The sequence below is a fragment of the Drosophila nasuta genome, unplaced genomic scaffold (assembly GCF_023558535.2).
Source record: "Drosophila nasuta strain 15112-1781.00 unplaced genomic scaffold, ASM2355853v1 ctg14_pilon, whole genome shotgun sequence".
Classification (NCBI taxonomy): Eukaryota; Metazoa; Arthropoda; class Insecta; order Diptera; family Drosophilidae; genus Drosophila; species Drosophila nasuta.
In genome coordinates this window covers 977,578-997,837 of record NW_026869386.1, presented here as the reverse complement: position 1 = coordinate 997,837, position 20,260 = coordinate 977,578, and the positions used below count along the sequence as shown (strand labels likewise).

General features: G+C 37.1%; 4 protein-coding genes and 1 long non-coding RNA gene across 8 annotated transcripts; 3 read left to right on the top strand and 2 right to left on the bottom strand.

Moving 5' to 3' along the window:
• Positions 1-5: 5 nt before the first annotated feature.
• Positions 6-3,311, bottom strand: LOC132797597 (FAST kinase domain-containing protein 1, mitochondrial). Of its 3 annotated transcripts, none has more exons than XM_060809356.1 (5): positions 1,400-3,311; positions 981-1,260; positions 530-804; positions 273-468; positions 6-210 (listed from the first exon to the last, which is right to left on the bottom strand). In XM_060809356.1, the coding sequence occupies exons 1-5, from the start codon at positions 3,225-3,227 to the stop codon at positions 6-8; spliced, it is 2,784 nt and encodes a 927-aa protein (XP_060665339.1). In that variant the 5' UTR covers positions 3,228-3,311. The 3 variants fall into 3 exon arrangements, 2 of the variants coding, with proteins under 2 accessions (XP_060665339.1, XP_060665340.1); XM_060809357.1 differs by having other exon boundaries at positions 3,085-3,311; XR_009633736.1 differs by lacking the exons at positions 6-210; positions 273-468 and having other exon boundaries at positions 714-804; positions 927-1,260.
• LOC132797603 (uncharacterized) lies at positions 3,079-3,641 on the top strand. Its single transcript, XR_009633738.1, has 2 exons — positions 3,079-3,191; positions 3,270-3,641. It is a non-coding gene; the product is annotated as an uncharacterized LOC132797603 (long non-coding RNA).
• A 764-nt stretch (positions 3,642-4,405) lies between these two features.
• Positions 4,406-5,318, top strand: LOC132797601 (metallo-beta-lactamase domain-containing protein 1). Its single transcript, XM_060809363.1, has one exon. It carries the CDS (start codon positions 4,485-4,487, stop codon positions 5,127-5,129), a length of 645 nt encoding a protein of 214 aa, XP_060665346.1. The 5' UTR covers positions 4,406-4,484; the 3' UTR covers positions 5,130-5,318.
• A 347-nt stretch (positions 5,319-5,665) lies between these two features.
• LOC132797599 (tubulin glycylase 3B) lies at positions 5,666-9,424 on the top strand. 2 transcript variants are annotated; one of them, XM_060809359.1, is made up of 4 exons: positions 5,666-7,094; positions 8,264-9,046; positions 9,101-9,177; positions 9,246-9,424. In XM_060809359.1, exons 1-3 carry the CDS (start codon positions 5,837-5,839, stop codon positions 9,166-9,168), a joined length of 2,109 nt encoding a protein of 702 aa, XP_060665342.1. In that variant the 5' UTR covers positions 5,666-5,836; the 3' UTR covers positions 9,169-9,177; positions 9,246-9,424. The 2 variants fall into 2 exon arrangements, with proteins under 2 accessions (XP_060665342.1, XP_060665341.1); XM_060809358.1 differs by having other exon boundaries at positions 5,668-7,094; positions 8,264-9,177.
• A 3,759-nt stretch (positions 9,425-13,183) lies between these two features.
• On the bottom strand, positions 13,184-19,337 carry LOC132797571 (tubulin glycylase 3A). Its single transcript, XM_060809332.1, has 5 exons — positions 19,212-19,337; positions 18,092-18,437; positions 15,621-15,776; positions 13,446-13,958; positions 13,184-13,378 (listed from the first exon to the last, which is right to left on the bottom strand). Exons 1-5 carry the CDS (start codon positions 19,335-19,337, stop codon positions 13,278-13,280), a joined length of 1,242 nt encoding a protein of 413 aa, XP_060665315.1. The 3' UTR covers positions 13,184-13,277.
• Positions 19,338-20,260: the final 923 nt, after the last annotated feature.

Genomic DNA, 20,260 nt, shown 5'->3' with positions numbered 1-20,260 from the left:
TTTTGCTATGAAATTTGAAGGAGACACTTTAAATAGTTGACCTTGGCATCTGGTGCCATTCTGTGTTTGGAATTCCAGTCATGCTCGTTAATTTGCAGCACCTTGTAGCCCATCATTTCCAAATGTTTCATCTTTAACGAATCGGGACCGCGCAACGCTGACAAATCGTTTTCACAGAACGAATCTAGTTTAAGTAATAAAATGGCAACCCTGAAAAGAAGCCAAAATATCTTTATCAAAACCCTCAAGTAACGAAAATAGCAAAATATTACTTAGTTATTCGATCTAACATTGTGGCTTCTATGGGTGATGCAGGAATGGGTTTCTTATCCTTATCGAAGTGTATCACAAAGTCGATATGATACCCATAAGGTGTTGTATGGTTGCATCGAAAATATTTATCATCTTTAAGCAGACCCTGTAAATATAGCCTAATGTCCGTGCCAAAATCACTGAATTTAAATGATTCTATAGAAAAATGGAAGACCAGTTAATTTTGCGATTATTTTGTATGTTGCACTCAACATACTTTTGCTAAGCTGGGCCTCGACATAATTCTGCTGAAACCAGGGCACATTTGCCTCTGGGAAGTCCAAGCATACAGTTCGATTAAGTTGCATTATTCGATTAAGTACTAATCCAGGGTATGTGGCCTTTGAATAGCATATTTGTATTTCTTCCTCGATCCGCTGAATGAACTTTGTGCAGAAAACCAAGTTGATCAATTGATCTGGAATGGATTTGTAATAACACAATGCCAGACATGACTGCACCACAGATAGGCCGCTCATCTGATCAAAGTCACTGCAGATAATAAGAAATCAGTAAAGATATTTTAAATATATTTTAGACAGGGCTGCAAATCCGAATCAAGCACGTTTCATGAAAATGAACCCAATACCCAATTTTTTCTGAACATGACTAACCCTCAACTTGATTGTTCGTGGTTTGCAGCTTTGGTTCTATATATGCGAAGTTACCGAAGTATAATTTCAGCGGCGTACTCAAGTGATTCCAAGGATGCAGGGGTATAGCCAAGATTATAAGCGCATGTGAGAACTTTCTCAACAGTGTCGCCCGTGATGTGATTGTGCTGTAGAGTCACATATTTGAACATAGACTCTAACAGAGCAGGTACAACGAAGTGCGATGTATTGAAATTGTACGCCATGTCTCGCACTACACGTGAGTTCAGATCTTCAATACTAAGCGTCTTATAACGCTCCAGTGCTAGATTATACACCTGAGTGTTCTTAAGTGCTGAAATTATTTGCAATAAACATGATAAATTTGGATTAAAATAGTCTAAAAATAAATTGGTATCAACTCGTAAGTAACGAAGGTTTCAACAACTGTCATGAACTATCTACATATTTATCTACGATTCCAAGTCACTCACATTTTCTATGGCTGAGTGTACGCACAATAATGTTTAAATCGGTGGCCTTCAGTGGCTGGCTTGTTTCTTCGCTGGCTAAAAGATGACGTTCACTGCATGCAATGAGTATGCTGTCTATTGTTGACAGCTGCATGCCCAGAATTGAAGGGACATGGTGACGAAAGCGCAATTCGCAGGCAATTTGAATTCCACGACTAATAAGAAAACAATCCTGAATATTAAACTGGGGCATCATGGCGAGTAACTTGCTAAGTAGAATATTGGGAAACTTCTTCCATGCAAAGGGTGTATGGCCATAGGCCATAACAAAGGCGGCCATATGAGCAAACTTTGAGGGAAGTCGCCCAGTCAAGCTGTTTTCGATGGCATCGAGACAAAGCCGGCTTACCACACGCTCAAATTCGAGGTGACGATACGTGCCACCCAAATTATTGTTGAAGTTCATGTATCGCTGGCAATGACGTAAGAAAGGCAGATTTGTTTGTTCTTTAGAACATATCTGCAACGTTCTAATTACAGCCGCCCAATATGCATCGCAGTCGCGCACATCAGCAATCTTCAGAGCGCGCAGCACACTGAAGAAATGACCGCTAGCATTGGGCTGTTCCCAAGCAGACTTTGACTTTAAAAGTTTACGAAACTGTTGTACATAGTCATCACGTTGCTCCAAGTCCATAAAAGGCACTGCACACGAGAGTGCATCTGCCGATGATTCCTGTTGCAGAAGTGACTCGGTTGCCTCCTTAAGTGGTTGCATAAGCTCTGCTGGCTCTTGATGGTGTAAAAAAGTGCGACAAACGCTTTTTAGATCATTGGGCTCCAGTTGCCTTGTGCATATACAGTTGCGAAGTTGTAACATCAACTGTCGTATTAACGTTGTATTCTGATTTGACCAAACTGGTAGATTGAGCATATGCAACAACTTGAGCAGTGCCTTAGGTGTGCCACTGTTGAGAATACCTCTTTGAAGAAGTTCATTAACTCGTTGCTTGTAGACATCTAGCAGTTCTTGGTGAATTAACCCGTGCAATTGGAAGAGACACGTGGACACCAAGCGGACTTGATATTCCGATTGGCAGTCAGCTATATGCTGCTCAAGGTGGGGTTTGAAGTGCTGGCAGACGAGTGGTGTAAAAAAGTCACGCTCTAGATTAATGCCTACCAATAGACGAGACAATGCCTGAAGTGGGATCAAATCCTTTCCCACGGCCAATTCTATGAGTTTTAGCCCACGTGATAGAATAGATTGGAGCGTGCCATCGCTATTTGGTACATGCATTTTACGTAAGTATAAATAGCAAACGCTCAACTCGTTAATATCCATGTTAGGTATTTGCGACAACAGATGGGGTACAATTTTTTTGTTTAACTGTTTTGTTACAAGTGGCCTTGCTGTATTCGGTAAACGCTGGTAATATGACCACAGCATTAGTATGGCTTGCACCTGATACTCGATTTGTTGAGAATGTTGGCTCATCGAATCCAATATCTCATGTACGCTTTGTGCAGTGTTCATCTTAAAATTGGTTGTGTAAGATATGTTCTTTATCTCTCCATTGCCCAACTCGTCTATTCCGTTAAAAACACGATTCTGTCGGATAGTGCGGCTTTTAACGATGTAACTCGGACATACGTCATACAAATGCACTAGTTTTTTAGATCGAGGAAACCTCAACAAATCATACCAGACTTGAGACGGCGGCATGATTCCGCTATATGCATACTGTCGTCGCAGAAGCACTTGATGCATCTGCACCATATATTGCAAAGAATTGCAATTAGTACGTGGGAGGTAATTGAAAAACATGTATATTATAAAAACTTTCATACAGGTAACATGTTAAACAATGCAAAATGTATTTTCATTTAGTGAAATGTGCACGGTGCCACCATTTGACCAGTGAAGTGGCTGGACCGATATCGATAAAACTATCCTCCAGTCAAATATAAAACCCCATTTCAATTTCAATCGCATCTGTTTGAATGATGCGTTTCCATAATGTAAGTGTTAACACCAAAGTTTATTTTCATTTATTTTTTTACCTCTTCGTTTTTTTTAATAATTACAAAGCCAAAACATTTAAAAATCAGCTTTCTTCCATCGATTTCGCACTTTTACGTTTTTAATTTATAAACAAATATTAGCTAAAATACTTTTAAGGATCGTTGTCGCATCACGCAATGTGGATGCATTCGCCCCTCTCTTACGCATAACCGCTTGTGGAACGCTGCGTCAGAACGTTCTACTTTTCGAAAAGTTTTAATAATGCAATAGAGTCTATGTAATTAGAATATAACAGCGAAAACTAAATTGAATAAATTAAATTTGAAAATTTGATAAGCTGTCCGGAAGATTAACACCACTTACCATAGATTGATTCTTATTCCCTTGAAACTAAATGAGTTCACTTTCAACACCATTATTGCAACTTCAGAAAAACAGAGCGCTGCGGTTGTAAATCGAACATAGCGCGAGGCAAACGTCACTGGCAGTTCATTCGCAGAACTAATGTCGAGAGATGATCACGTCGGTATTTCGTTGCGCTATACATACATACGCTTAATGTATTATATTGATATGATTTGGCTTCAAGAGATAAAATGTATTATGTAGCTTGTCTATTTTTTTCTAGAGAATTTAAACTACTGAATTACTGATTTAGAATAAATCTCCATGCAAAGTGATTTGGAAACGAACTCCACCTAACCTGTGTGGCACCTACAATCTCCAAAAGTCAGCTTTCGGTTAAAATTTTGTAAGTTTTAATTTCTGAGGCACCCTGTTATTAATTTTCTTCGATTTATGGTGCATTTTAACTATAGTCAAGTTTTTTTTTGTTGCCTATTTAATTATTAATATATTCTATATTATAATAACGCTGAAGTTGATGGTACGTTTAGTGTAAATAGGCTGGGGGTTTTCACGTTAGCAGTAATGCGGCGGTAAAATAGAAAAAAATGAATAGGTTATAGTTGATGATGACTTAAGAATTATCGTAATCGTAATCGATTGACAGATAAATGAAGAAAAAGTCTTTTTAGTTGGAAGTCAATGTTATAATACTATGAATATTTTTATGTTGAAATGCCGATATTAAAAAATCAAGTCATTGTTCTCCAGGAAGGTTATTCTTACAAGGACAGCACTGATGCCACTACTATGCATGCAAATTGCAGTTGTACACTTATACGTTGTCGAGATGGTACCAATATTATTGTAGACACATTAACTGCATGGGATGGTGAAAATCTAACAACTTTATTAAAAACACAGCAATTACAATTGCACGACATTCACATTGTCGTTTGTACCCATGGACATTCTGATCATGTGGGATGCAATTATCTGTTCCAACAGGCACGTCTACATATAGTTGGTTCAAGCATTTCAAATCGTGATCTATATTACGAGCATTCTGGTCCATTGGACATTCATGGCGAAGTGCTGGTCGAGCAGACGCCTGGTCATACACTCAGCTGTGTATCCGTAATAGTTCACAACTCGCATATGGGAGGCACTGTGGGTATTTGTGGCGACCTTTTCGAGCGGCGCGAAGACATAGAGGATGAACAGATCTGGATATTAGCGGGCAGTGAGAATGAGAAACAGCAACGCGAGCAACGATATCGAATGTCCCAATTGTGCAACTTCATTATTCCTGGACATGGACCAATTTTTGAAGTGGATGAAGCTTTGCGTTCCAAATTAAAATTAAAACAGAATGTATAATTTATTTGCATTTATCTATCAACATACATATGTATGTATGTGTGTGTGTGTGAGCATATGCAAATAGTATGGGTTAAAGAGTTTGCTTAATAATTTGTGGAATACTAACTAGTGGATAAAAATCAACAGTTGGTACTCGTTTACTGCCTACATGATTATATGAATTAAGAATGAATGATCTCTTGAGTTTTTAGAAAAACAAAAATGTGTGCAAATCTCGAGTCTTTTACTTGCCAATTTAAAACTATAGTTTGTATATAGTATGTTTATAAACATACATGAAGTCGTTGATTCCAGTGCTAGCCGTTTCCGTTGCAGTTTTGTGGATGGCGTTGCCTTTGTTGCTAAACAAAAATGTTGACACTGCGCGAGTGTCGTTATGCATGCATTTTCGTAACCTGCAGCTCAAAGTCGAAGTGCTGCGTAACTAACTCTGTTATTTGAATGTGAAAATATCTTGAATAGTCAGTATTTTCTTGTGGATTGAGGATGTTTTTATTTATTGAGTTTGTGATTCAGAAAATTCTTTTGTTTAGGTAATACTGTGTATTAAAAATCAAAAATATTTTGCCAATTCAAATTCAATACTGAAAAGGTTTGATACTGCTTCAAAATTTCTCGTTACTTGCAGCAACAGCTGCATTAGCACCAGACGCATTAACTTAGTCATCCGAAGATTAATCACTGGCATTAGCAATCAATTTAAAATGAGTCAGGCATCAACGAGTGCATTCAATACACGAAACAGATATTATAATCCTGTCTCCAGAATACAGACACTCATACAAAATTTGGATGCGGAATTAATCACGCTTTGTAAACAATGCTCCATGCCAAACAATGTAGGTGGCAACAGTTTGAATAAAAGTTCTCTTTTGGCGCAGGGAGGAAGCCAACATCATACTCATGCCAGCTCCGCGAATATCGTCGTGTCACAGGTGCGTCCCACAAGTATTACAAATTCGGCAGGCGCATTAGCGCCTGATGCACACAAACGTCAGCTGCGTAATACTTATCGGACACGGGTCATTGATGCTTATCGAAATCGAAGAATTTTTACCGTGTACGGTAACTATCATACAGTAAGACGCGCTCTGGTGCGTCGCGGTTGGTTGGAGAAGCTGCCGGCAAATCGTCATGCTAAATTACAGACCATGTCAGAAGATTCACTTTTAGAACTGGCGCGACGTGGCAATGAGTATGAAGCAGTTGTCTTATCCAAGATGATCAATAATTTTCCCGCCTTCTTCATCTGGCAAACGAAAGGCGCTCGGGACACATTTCCGGAAGTCAAGCCCTATCGAAATCGTGTAAGACGCAGTCAGTTTCTTGATTTCTCTACGAAAGTCGGTCTGGTTGGTTGCGCTGAGCAAGAACGTTGGTTTCGCGAAGACGGCATTTGTGGAATGAGCTATCCGCGCGTCTACCGCTTGGGCGCAAATAGCATGGAGGAACGTGCTGCCTTTATAGAAGATTTCCATCATACTCAGGCACGTGCTTTGTTGCGCTATATAAAGGAGCACCGTCCTATCGATATGGTTGATATTGAACATGGTGCCGTAATAAGCACAACGATTGACTTTGCTTTGAATAAGATAAAGAACATGATTAGACAAAAAGAGCATTATTCGCTTGACGATGCACGTATTAAAATGCTAACGCCAACTGAAATGGTTGAGAATCAATCGTTCATGATGCAGTCATCTAAGGTACTTCAGACGAATGCCAAGTTTAAGGTTAACGAAAAGGTCATGGCGGAATATGCTCGACTTGCTGCTCAATACTTGGATCAAATTGAATCATTGCGTCCAGATTATCGGTGGGATGGTTGCCGTAATCTCTGGATATTAAAGCCCGGATATCAGTCTCGCGGTATTGGAATCGTTATACGTAATTCCTTGGATGATATTCTTCAATGGACATCAAACAATCAAAATCGAAAATACATTGTACAAAAATATATTGGTAAGTATAATAGAATCATCTAATACGAATGTCGGGTATTTCTATATTGGTAAACCAGAATCTGTTTCCCTTTTTTTTTTTAATAGTTTTATATACAATATGTAAGAAAAGATTAAGCTAAAAATGTCAAGATTTAAAACCTATTTTTGTTTTTATACCCGCTACCCATAACTGTATGCCGGAACGAAATGTATGTAACAAACAGAAAGAGGCATCTCCGACCCTTAAAGTATACATATATATTCTTGATCAGGGTCAACAGCCGAAACGATATAGCCATGACCGACTGTGATATATTTTCAGTATTTTTCGATATGTATATTCATTTGGTATCTTTTAAATTTTATGCCAAAAAATTTGTTTTTAATCAAAATGGTTAGCTTTCTTACTCGTTATTTTTAAGAAATGGCACTATTGAAATTATAGACAAGTAAGAAAGCTACAATCGAGTGTACTCGACTGTGAGATACCCGCTACCCATTTTGAATAAAAGAAATATATTTTGCGGTAGTATTCTGAAAATATACCAAATATACTACAAAAATACTAAAAATATGCCAAATAGTATATGTGGTATATAGATATAGTACAGCATTCAAAATATACCATAAACGGCACAATATAACAGATTGTCAGCCAAAGCAACTAAGACCCCCAGTAAATAGGCGTTTTTACTCATACAATAGTATTTCTTTAATAACTTCGACAATTTTTATCTGATCGCAACCAAATTTTCAGGAATCATAACTACTATAGTTATTATTATATACACCAAAATTCAAAACTCTAGCTTTTAAATTACGCTTGTTATTTGATTTTTTTGATTTGCGGGAGCAGCGGAAGTGGACGTGGCAAAAATTTGAAACAAACTTGATCTGCGTGCAAACATAACAAATGCTGTCGAATTTATTTATAGCTCTATCTCTCGTAGTCACTGAGATCTAGGACAGACGGACATGGCTAGACCGTCTCGGCTGTTGACGCTGATCAAGAATATATATACTTTATAGGGTCGGAGATGCCTCCTTCTACCTGTTACATACATTTCCTGTCGGCACAAAGTTATAATACCCTTCTACCCTATGGGTAGCGGGTATAAAAATGCACAGGCTTTAAAATTATAAGGTATTATATCTAGTCTCATATATAAATTATATTTTTTTTTCTAGAACGGCCATGTCTGATTTATCGCACTAAGTTTGATATTCGTCAGTATATGTTGCTCACAATAAGTGATGCACAGGTATCCATTTGGATATATAAGGATTGCTATCTACGTTTCAGTTCGCAAGAGTTTACAATGGATGATTTACGGGAATCCATACATCTTACTAACAATTCAGTGCAGAAGCGTTATAAGAACAAGATAACAAGAGACTCTCGGCTACCGAAGAATAATATGTGGTCGCTCGATCAGTTTAAATGTCACTTGCGTCACGTAGGTGCGCCCGATGGTACTTGGGCGAAGATATACGATGGTTTCAAACAGAATTTGACAGCTGTGGTTTTGGCCAGTTTAGATGAAACCGAGTTGACGCCAAACGCATTCGAGATATATGGCTGTGACTTTATGCTAGATGAATATTATAATCCCATACTGATTGAGATTAACTCCACACCGGACTTATCACCTTCCACGGAAGTGACTGCAAGGATTTGCCCTTTGGCCGTAAGGGATTGTATACGCGTAGTTTTGGATTTTCCACGGAACCCCATGGCATCTACAGGTCAATTCGAGCGCGCGTTTCAAGTCAATTACAGTGTAAATAAGGAACAAGATGGCACGCGACCCCTTGAACTCAATGGTACCCAAATGAAGCTTTTCGAATCTTTGCCAAAATTGAGGGTGAATCATCGAAGCGGTCTACTTCGCAAGATCCTTAATAATGTCACACCCTCAAACAAATTAAACAAAGATAAATTTAAAGAAAAGAATGCCAAAATTACTGGAGGTAAGACGGGAAGTAAAAAACTATCAAGAGAAAGCTCTAAAGCTCTTGATCTAGGCATTAGGACGACTTTAAACTCCACAACACGTGAGAACCTGGCACTTCAGTATACTGCACCTAAATAAAAGTTTGCGGTAAGACATAGACTGTTAAACTTTAAAATAATTATTTTTAAATACCTTAATTTATATTTATTTTACAGCGTCATAGCTCTTATCTGAAATAAATTAATCTTATCGAATAACAGTTAATATATCACCAGATCAAGATTTAATTTTATTTAATTCAAAAGCTTCAACAATTTTTTTGTATTTAACTTAATTAAAGTCTCTAATAATTAGCAGATCTTTGAAAGACATTAAATAAAATATTTAACAGTAACAGCAAATATAATTTATAACAAATGTTATATATTTAAATAACATATCTTAACGATAGATTTTTTCTAATAAATATTTTTCAGTATTCATCCACAATATTAATTTATGTAATTCATAATGATTTAAGCATTTATATTTAGCTTACAAGAATAAAAAATTCTATTATCATGCGGTCAATAATTTTTTTGTTTTTGTTCTTATGTATCTTTTAATCTCAAAATGGAATCAAAAATATTTGACTTCTTGACAAATTTGTATAAATTAATGTTTTATACGATTTACATTGTAAAAATATGTGTAAACGTATATTGTAACTAGAGATATCATTACTATTTGGCTCTTGATATTACGGATGTAATCCTCTACTACTCATTAGTTATATTTTGCAAATTGATGCTACAGGTATGTAAAACTCTATCTGGTTGACTATTATTATTATTATTATTATTATTATTATTATTATTATTATTATTATTATTATTATTATTATTATTATTATTATTATTATTATTATTATTATTATTATTATTATTATTATTATTATTATTATTATTATTATTATTATTATTATTATTATTATTATTATTATTATTATTATTATTATTATTTTTAATAATAATAGCTTTAAAATTACGCTTGTTATTCGATTTTTTTTGATTTGCGGGGGTGGAAGTGGGCGTGGAAAAAATTTGAAACACACTTGATCTGCGTGCAAACATAATAAATGCTGTCGAAAAAAAATTATAGGTCTTATCTCTTATAGTCTCTGAAATCTAGGTGTTCATACGGACGGACAGACAGACGGAGATGGCTAGATCGTCTCGGCTATTGATGCTGATCAAAAATATACATATATAGTTTATGGGGTCGGAGATGCCTCCTTCTTCCTGTTAGCTATAATGGTCTATGAGATCCAGTGTTTCAAATGAACGGACGGACATGACATAGTCTCGGCTGTTGACGCTGATCAAGAATATATGTTATACTTTATAGAGCCGGAGATGCCTCCTGGCTGTTACATACCTTTTCTGCAGACACCCTTTTATCCAATGGGTAGAAAAACATCGGCAAAGCGATGCATGTGTGGTCTTTATCAGGCGTGCTCCGGTATTAAATTTTCGTTTTCGTTTTGGGATCCAAACCAAGATTTTCGTTTTTAGGTGCTCCTGTTTTAACAAGTTTTGATCATCGCTTTGCTATTGGAATGTTTCATTTCTGAATGCTGAAACAGCTGACTTGTGTTTTAGTCAGAAATAAACAACAAGAAAAATACTTTCGTATGTCCAATTTTTTCGTGGATGATTTTATCCTATATAGATAATTTATGCTTTCCTCTGAAAGATATATATTTGCGTTTTGTCTTTTTCGCAATTAAAGATTTAAAACCTACATTAAGAAAAAACAAGTAAGAAAGCTACAGTCGAGTGTACTCGACTGTGAGATACCCGCTACCCATTTTGAATAAAAGAAATATATTTTGCGGTATTTTTCTCAAAATATACCAATATATACTACAAAAATACTAAAAATATACCGAATGATATATTTAGTATGTCGATATAGTACCGCATTTAAAATATACCATAGACGGCAAAATGTACCAGATTGTCGGCCAAAGAAACTAAGACCCCTAGTAAGTAGGCGTTTTTGCCTATACAAAACTATTTCTTTAATAACATCCACAATTTTTATCTGATCGCAAATTTTCAGGAATCATAACTACTATAGTTATTATTATATATACCAAAATTCACAACTCTAGCTTTTAAATTACGCTTGTTATTCGATTTTTTTGATTTGTGGGGGCGGAAGTGAGCGTGGCAAAAATTTGAAACAAACTTGATCTGCGTGCAAACATAACAAATGCTGTCGAAAAAAAATTATAGCTCTATCTCTTATAGTCTCTGAGACTACGGACAGACACACAGACGGACATGGCTATATCGTCTCGACTGTTGACGCTGATCAAGAATATATATACTTTATAGGGTCGGAGATTCCTCGTTCTATCTGTTACATACATTTCCTGCCGGCACAAAGTTATAATACCCTTCTACCCTATGGGTAGCGGGTATAAAAACAATGGATCGGCAATTAGCTGTTTCCACAAAAAAGGGGATGCCACCTTTTTAACCGATTTCATTCCGGTGATTTCAATAACTTTTTTTTTATGAAATTTTAGTATTTAAGTATTTAAGAAATTAATTTAGTTTAATTTTAGTTTCTAAAAAACAAATTTTACCCAACATCAATAAATTTAATGCCATCCGTTTTATTATATAAGACGGCAAAATGTTATTTCCAAATTTGAGGTGGGATCAGAAATTATAAATACAACTGTTTTAATTTAAAATAATTACATGCCTAATTGATCTTCTGGTGCTCTTAAAAGGACGACAGTAAACCAATGAGTCAACTATTTTTTTCCTTTTGCAAATAAGATCCGATTTAATGTAGAAAAGGGCATTTACTTTTCTTTTCGGCAAGACAAACTTACTCGTTTTGCAAACCAAAAGAATCTTGTGAAAGTGAAAACGGGAGAATGTGAAAACCGGAGCTGCTGTATATTTTGTAAACCTGTTGGGATGTAGGTGTTTTAACGAATAAACAGCCTTACGAACATTGCGGTATGCACAATATAATTAATAAAATAATTTTTAATGTAACAAAGAATGTTCTTAACGAAAAATAAATTTTATCGCAAATATACATAGAAAAATCGGAACTGTGGCTGTAATTATTACTTTTTTTTAAAAAACGTAATATATGTAGATAACCGATTTTACGAAGAACAAACGGCTAGGAAAGCCTTTGATATTCGATTAAAGATCAAAATCTTTTAAAATAAGTATTGTTTGGTTCATTGGCAATAAGCAGAGACACCATATAGTTAGATTGTAGGCTTAATTTAACATGTAAGTGTTTTGCATGTAGTATTGTTGCCATTGAGATGGTCAGTTTGTTGCCCGGCAATGGGTGAAATGGCAATTTGCGGGTGAGAAAGCTTCGCTTCAGAGACCTGCTTTATAGCGGCTAAGATGGGTTCTCCACGGTGTAATGCTTGGACCGAAACGCTGATAGGTAGCCGTAGTCCATTCGACTTGCGACCAAAAGTTCGACCAACAGCATGTATATTAGATGAGTACTCTATTTCAGATTTGCTGCGTGCAAATCTAAACGAACATATACCACTGTTGTCCATCAACCGTGCAGTTTGCGCTGGCTTAGTTTTGGAGATGCTAGTTGAGGTGTTTGTTACATTACGTAAGCTTCGCCATTTGCGATCTTTAATGACTGATCCACTTGGTGGGTCTGATTTTTCCAGCAAATTATCCGCTCCGTTTGAGGCTCCATAATTCTTAATAAGAATTTTAAATTTGGCTTCGTTGCTGACCACTTGGTTGGCACTAAAACGCGGTCCACAGCTACGTTGTCGTTTGTGTGGTAAAGCGCCGAAGTCTCTACTTTTTTTATGTGTGTCACTCAGCAGTTGGGTAATAGATTGCCCGGCCTGCTTTAAAATACATGGGTAGGTTGAAGCGGTTGTGGAGGCCGAATTGGCTAATGTTGTTTTTATAGCATCAGGGTGATGTTGCTGCTGAGTGCTGTTGATGCTGCTTCGGCTGCTACTCAGAGGCTCTATCATGTACTTCTCTATATACTCAGTGGCGTTAAATGTGGGCATGGCGCGATGTATGCGCGATACAGTCGCTGCTGGTACGATGGCGGAACGTTGCCGGAATACGCTGCTGGTCGCAAGGCTACGCTCCTTTCGCTGTTGCTGGTATAAGCTGGTAGAATGACTATGCCCGTGATTCACCTTGTGCAGTAACTGTTTGCCCTTGACAAATAGATTAAGGCCCATGTAGGCGGGTGTCGGGGGGCACCACCTGCCGATAGACCAATTCGAAATTCCCCAAATCAGACTTAGGATCCAAACGTCTGTCCACGACCACTAGAAAAACATAATTTTTGGATAATTTTTTTTTTATTTTCGCAAACTATAAGTTGAACCCACTCACCTTTAACTACATCCTCAAGGCACTTGGGGCACATACGTGCTGTCACGCTAGTTGTTGCACCCAGATCAGGACTTGAGTTAATCTCGATAAGCCAAGGATAAAAGTTCTCGCATATCATAAAATCTGCGCCAAACAGCTCAAACGTATTTAGCCGTCTATCCATATTTTCTTGAGATGCCAACATGGTACCCACTATTGCTTTTCGCATTCCTGGATAAATCCGTTCCAACCACATATTGTATTTCCCAATCTGACGCAAATACGCCTGAAACGAGTAGCAATCCCACATGTTCTCACTGGGCAGTCTCTTATCCCTTTTACCATTTGGATACTTCTTTTGAATCGCGTGGTTAGTTAGGTGCACCGACTCATGATGATTGCTTAGGCTGTATTCCTGTGAACTAAATCGCAAGTAGCTTTCCCTATAGAACCACACAACTAGCGGCTGCGTGTTTGTTATAAGAAACCATTGGCGTATGTCAAATTTAGTTTGAAAGACTATAAGAGGGCGTTCTGAAAAAAAAATGAAATGGTACTCAAATTTTAGGTATTATAATCTATAGATATAAAAATCTTCGCCAAAATTCTATCACTCACTCATTCCTTTATTAAAATTCAATGAGCAAATTAAATTAAATTAAAATTTGATATTCCGAAGTAATAAAACAATGCAAAACTAAAAAACAAATATTTGTTTATTAATTTGTTTGTTATTTGTTATTAGATAGGTTACAAGTGTAGGTATTTAATGTGATTCAATTTAAGTAGAGGGCGGTACATTTTTATCTTACGCATGGAGCGAGATACTGCAGCGGTAATATAATTAAAGATTGTAATTATATTAAAGACAAACTAACATATATGATTAACATTTGACAAAATGTACATAAAGTAAACCGCGGCAATTGCCAAAACAAAAAAAAATTATTTGGGGTTAAACATATCTTTGCATAATGCTTGCGGCGTTGATTCTGTGTCATCGTCTATTTTGACTGCAGTCATATCAATTTAAAACGTTTGTTACAGATTCAAATGAGTTCCTTAGCTAAAATGATTTATATTTATTTTTTATACAATCAAACTATTGGGTTACTTATAAACCATACATATGTAAGTCTTTGAGTTCACCTATAATGATTAAAACGGATCCATATTGCTCTCAATAAAAAAAAAAAACGAAATAAGTCTTTTCTATCGAGTATTTACCGATTTTTCCGGTAGTAACTGAGCAAGAAAAAAGAAGCCCAAGCGAAAGCCACGGATAGGATCCCCCCTATGTTGACGACCACCGCAAAATGAAAAAGGACTACGATTTAAGGATATGCACCTGGAATGTCCGAACCCTTAATTGGGAAGGTGCCTCTATCCAACTGGCGGATGCCCTCGACAAATTAAAGTCTGACATTACCGCCATCCAGAAAATGAGATGGACAGGACACGGTTGCTCCAAGCGAGCAAACTGCGATATTTACTACAGCTGCCATGCGGAGAGGCGCGAATTTGGATGCGGATTTGTAGTAAGCCGGAGACTTCGCCACCACGTCTCCAATTTCACCCCAGTGAGTGAACGGCTGGCTACAATCCGCGTCAAAGCCAGATTTTTCAATCTTAGCATAATTTGCGCGCACACCCCGATGGAGGAGAAGGACGATGCTGTTAAGGATGCATTCTTCGCGAGACTCGAGGACACATACGACCGCTGCCCAAACCATGACGTGAAGATCATCCTCGGGGACTTCAACGCAAAGGTTGGGCGCGAACGCATCTTTGACCGCACCGTCGGTCAATTCAGCCTCCATGAGACCACCTCGAACAACGGTTTCAGGCTGATTGACTTCGCCGCGGCGCGAAACATGGTAGTGAGTAGCACCAGATCTCGGCACTTCGACATCCACAAGTCCACATGGCTGTCCCCTGATCAAAAAACGCGCAACCAGATTGATCATGTTGTGATGGACGGAAGGCATGCCTCAAGTGTGATGGACGTGCGTACTTTTCGTGGAGTCAACATAGACTCGGACCACTATCGTGTTGCAGCCAAGATACGCATGCGGCTATGCCGAGCGAAAAACGTACGCCCCATCACGCAACGAAAGCTTGACGTCACTAGGCTGCGATCACAACGGACAGCAACAGCCTACTCCACTCACCTCTCGGAACTGCTCCACAACCTACCCTTCTCCCTGTTGACGCCGGCGGACTCTGGGCGCACATATCCCACTCCATGCGAGCTGCCGCTGAAACAGCCATTGGGTTCAAGCGCCCACCCACACGGAACCAATGGTATGACGAGGAGTGTCGCGTCGCAGCTGCGGCAAAAAACGCTGCAGTCTGGCGCAAAGCGAGAGTGCGAGGAACTCGAGGTGTTACAAGACAGAAATGATGCTCGAATATTTTACCAACAATTTAACCGTCTGACACAAGTTATCAAGACCGGAGCATCTAACTGTTGAGATGAAAATGGAAATCTGGTTACAGATACGCAGTGCACACTGAGGTTATGGAGCGCGCATTTCTCCAAGCTACTAGCAGGCGATGACGGCACCAATCCCGCCATTGTCGAGTACACTCGACTGTAGCTTTCTTACTTGTTAAACAAAATATTTAGACCGGCTTCAATTCCATAGCAGTCGTAAACAGCTGATTGCACCTTAAACCGAGAGTTGACAATAATTTTCGCTTGTTTGGTTTATTTAAAAAAGTAAGATTTTATGCTCCGTAAAATGTTGTCTTTTTTATGTTATTGAAATTAATAAAACACAAAAGATACCATTGATTATACAAATCACACCACAAATGTTTTTGTCTACGAAAACCACTCGTAATTCTGTAGCATGGTGAACATTTTTCAGTGGCTTGACGTTTAATGATTTCCCAAATCACTAATGATGATGTGGCAATGACATATTTAAATATGTCATTGCCAAATATACTTTTGGTATGTTTTGTTATTTTTCTGAATATAAATTCAGTATATTTAAGCGTTAAATATATATAAAATATTTTCATTTTATTTCAAAATAGTTTTGCAAAGTGTAGAGCTAAAAAAAGTGACTTACGAAGTTAACATTCGCCTGCTTTTTTTTTGAAGAGTTTTATAAAGCATATACTAATAGGTTTATAAAATAAAAAAGATTATTCGATTCAGCTATCATAATGACGACTGACTCTTCTGACTGTCTGGATATTGTCGGTAGAAGGAGCCGCAAAAGGAGAGTTAAAAATAATTTTTGGTTAGATTAGACCGTAGGATGACGATTTTCGTAATATTCTCTTGGAATTCCCTTATACGCTTTGAAAATCTTTTTTTTTTTTAAATGAACACTTGAACTTTGATCGTTTGTGCTTCCTTGAATGAGAGTTACATTTCGCTTATGTGGCGTTGAAATGCGTTATTATAATAGAATATTTAAATATTTTATATTAAAAAATCAAGCAAATTGAGCTATGATTGAGACGGTAAAATTTTTATCAGCTCATCAGTTTCTATTTTTGTCGCGTGCGACAGTGAAAAATTGCATTTGTTCTGAGTGCATCTAAAGTTTTTGTCCAGTGAGCATGCAAAATTGTGTCCAAACACAAATTTTACCACCAAATATAATAAAACAAAATTTGGTTAAAAATAAGCACTGCTAAATTTTAAAAAAAAATTTTGAAAGTTTGTCACGTGCGACATGGTAAGTAAATTTTTTTTTTATGATATTCGTTTGATAATTTTTTTTTAATATAGATGAATGAAGACAAAGAAATAAACAAATTACGGTGTAAACAGTGGAGTGGAAATATGAAAAATGATTAAACAAAAATGCAAATGTATAAATTAAAAAACAAGGAAAGAATACGAAATGCGAAATGCATGCGTCAACGGGAGAGGCGCCAAAAACTTTTTGATATTTCACGCGTACGCCAACAAGAAGCTCAGCTGATGATCAGCTAGAACAGCATATTCATTGAAATCAAATATTTTTGACAATAATATTATAATTTAAGTTTGGTAATTAACTTTCTAATGTACATAATATGAATATATTGCTTTTTGTTGAACTTTATTAAAATTATTTTTTTGTATTAAATTTCTGTTGAAAATAAAAATATATACTAAATATATTAAAAAACAATAAAAATTCCTTTAATTTACTTAAAAAGTAAAAAAAAAAATTATAAAAAATATGATGGAAAAAATGTCGCGTGCGACGGTGATTAAATTTAAATTTAAAAAAAAAATGTCGCTTTCGACATCAGAGAATTGCCCATACATATGTTCATATAAAAAAGCAACTCAGGTGAAGCTGCGGTCCCAGGTAATTGTATACATTGACAAGGTACTTCGGTGCGTGAATGTGATATTGTTATTCTTATATCCAGGTTATCAACATATTTAGAATTCTTCCTAGCATTTCATTATATGAAACAAAATTTAGTGTGTGACGTGGGTAACATATCTTTTGACATTTGTAACTACTTAAGGTGCAAGATATAAAGTGTATTACTACTGACAACAACAAATTAATTGGTGCATAATTACTCTTATTAATATTACTGTTTTTTTTTACCTATATACTTTTGAACGACGTATCGACTTTTGGTAGCTATTGATGGGCTAACAACGCCTAATATTTTCTTAAGATTATCCATTAGAAGTATACCACGACCACGGCATTTATTGGCTGGTTTCACGATCCATAAATTCTGATAACCATCTAGGCTGTATTGGGGCCAATGTGTCTTCATTTTCTCCACCAGTGATATGCAGCATTTTATCATGTGATCGAGTGTTCGTTGGCCATCGTGTTGAATACGGCCATCCTCATTGACCAGTTGGTGATGCTGACAAAGAAATGCATCCCAGTCATGCTCCCAAATCTTTGGTGGGTCTTCGTTATCGATGTCATTGTGTTGACAACTATCAATAAAGTCGACTAGGCGCTTGTACGCGAAATCTATTGAAGAGTAGGGTATCTTGCCACTGGGCGAGAAAACTGCATCGCTTCCCTGTTTGCAATATTTATAGAGTATTGCCCGCAAATAGGCCACACATGCCGTCAACTTAAAATTGTCGACGAAATCACCAAGTTCTTCTGGACTCCAAACATTAAAACAACGTGGAAAATACATTTCTGACATGCCTTCCTCAAAAAACCAATGAAAATCCCGAAGTTGGGTACATAATCCTTCCTTGGAGGTAAACGGAACTCTATGGAATTTATTAATAGTCATACCAGGATTTTTGGCCTGATCTAAGTAGTCGCACTTCTCTTTTCGATTTGTCCATAAAAAGTCAACTGGCATGTGCTCTAGAAATCTAGACGTTATATTGCGTTCACATTTAAGAATATATTGTCGCCTCGTTTCACCAGCCTTTCTCTTAGGTAACCGTTGTGTTAGGTCCTCATAGGTCATTTGACCCATTGGAATAACTTTACGATGCATATCAAGTTTCTCCACCCATCCACGAGCCAGCAACGCATTTCGGACGGAATTAAAGCATCCGCGTATTGTAAATATTTTGTTTTGCTTAGCTGCATCTTGTGCTTTTCGGCGCAACTCATTCATACGGTCCGTTGATATCCATGCGCGGCGGGCTACATAATTAGTGGGTGCTCCTTGCTGTTTGATAGGGCTGTTATTCTCCTTATTGTTATTAGGATGGACTTGGCTCGATTTTTCTAAACCACTTGATGTGATGCTTCCGCTTGATGAAATCAAACTTATATTGGGAACTGTTATTTGGGAAATGGGAGGCGGCAATGAAACGGTTACAATTACACTTTTATTGCTTAACGAAGCGCTGGCACACTTGGCCACATGGCTCTTGACACTGTCCTCCAATTGTTCCTTAATATCATGTGGTTCACTACTGGGTCGCGAGGTTTTCTGGGACACCTCGTGCATAGCGTTCGTGTGAAGCCTTGCGCTCAATTACAAATTCGTTCGACGCCTCTGTCAGGCAATGTAAAAATAGTCGACTCGTTTATCGTCTAGATATTTGTCTTTCCGAACCGAATGCAACGTACCGCAACACAATTCTTGACTAACTGAATGACTGGGCCACTGGGTGATATTTTGATTCGCGTATTCAATAATGGGGTTGGCCTGTTAATTTTGACAACGGACGGCCCAAATGCGAGGCTGCTTGGCAACCATTGAGCCAGTTAAGTTCATAAGTTCAGTATCAGCTCGAACAACTCTATTAATAGGCACTACATTGCTTCAACCTAACTATCTCGTACAACACTTTGAGTTGTTATACATACACACATTATATCATATTTATAAACGTTTAGAGTTTCTCAGGCCAAACAAAAACGTCTATTAACTTTCGAGTTATACGAATTACCAAATGTTACTAGCATAATACCCGTTTTTCTCATGACACTCATGTCTTCAATTACAATTCCTTAATGTAGGAATGTGGATTGATCTCTTCTCTTTCTAAATTTAAATCGAAGACGAACTAAAGGAGTCAAAATAACTATTTGGCCATGATTTTAACCAATATTCCTATAGTCGGAGAATTAGTTTAAAGAGTGGCAATAGGCTGTGAGAGTTACTCGGAGTTATTAAGGATCTTAGTCCGCATAATGTTTTGAATACTATTTGATGTTATAAGGTTGTTTGAATTGTTGCGATAAATTTACCGTCATATAAATTACGGTGCAACTAAAACAAATTAGAACACCAACCAATTTCATTCTGAACTCAAAACGCAAATTAGAATAAATGTGCTAATATTGCGAGCAACAAATTAAAAAAAAAAACAAGTATGAAAATTACAATCGAGTGTGCTCGACTGTCAGATACCCGCTACCCATTTT

What these genes read in the sequence shown, in the direction of transcription:
- LOC132797597 (XM_060809356.1), bottom strand. Translation starts at nt 3,227, where the DNA reads ATGAAAGTTTTTATAATATACATGTTTTTCAATTACCTCCCACGTACT. An exon ending in TACACTCAGCCATAGAAAAT is followed by an intron (nt 1,261 to 1,399) that starts GTGAGTGACTTG and finishes AAATAATTTCAG; the next exon opens with CACTTAAGAACACTCAGGTG. An exon ending in GCCGCTGAAATTATACTTCG is followed by an intron (nt 805 to 980) that starts GTAACTTCGCAT and finishes TATTATCTGCAG; the next exon opens with TGACTTTGATCAGATGAGCG.
- LOC132797601 (XM_060809363.1), top strand. Translation starts at nt 4,485, where the DNA reads ATGCCGATATTAAAAAATCAAGTCATTGTTCTCCAGGAAGGTTATTCT.
- LOC132797599 (XM_060809358.1), top strand. Translation starts at nt 5,837, where the DNA reads ATGAGTCAGGCATCAACGAGTGCATTCAATACACGAAACAGATATTAT. An exon ending in CATTGTACAAAAATATATTG is followed by an intron (nt 7,095 to 8,263) that starts GTAAGTATAATA and finishes TTTTTTTTCTAG; the next exon opens with AACGGCCATGTCTGATTTAT.
- LOC132797571 (XM_060809332.1), bottom strand. Translation starts at nt 19,337, where the DNA reads ATGCACGAGGTGTCCCAGAAAACCTCGCGACCCAGTAGTGAACCACAT. An exon ending in CTTCGTTAAGCAATAAAAGT is followed by an intron (nt 18,438 to 19,211) that starts GTAATTGTAACC and finishes TATTGCAAACAG; the next exon opens with GGAAGCGATGCAGTTTTCTC. An exon ending in CAATAAATGCCGTGGTCGTG is followed by an intron (nt 15,777 to 18,091) that starts GTATACTTCTAA and finishes GCTTTGCGCCAG; the next exon opens with ACTGCAGCGTTTTTTGCCGC.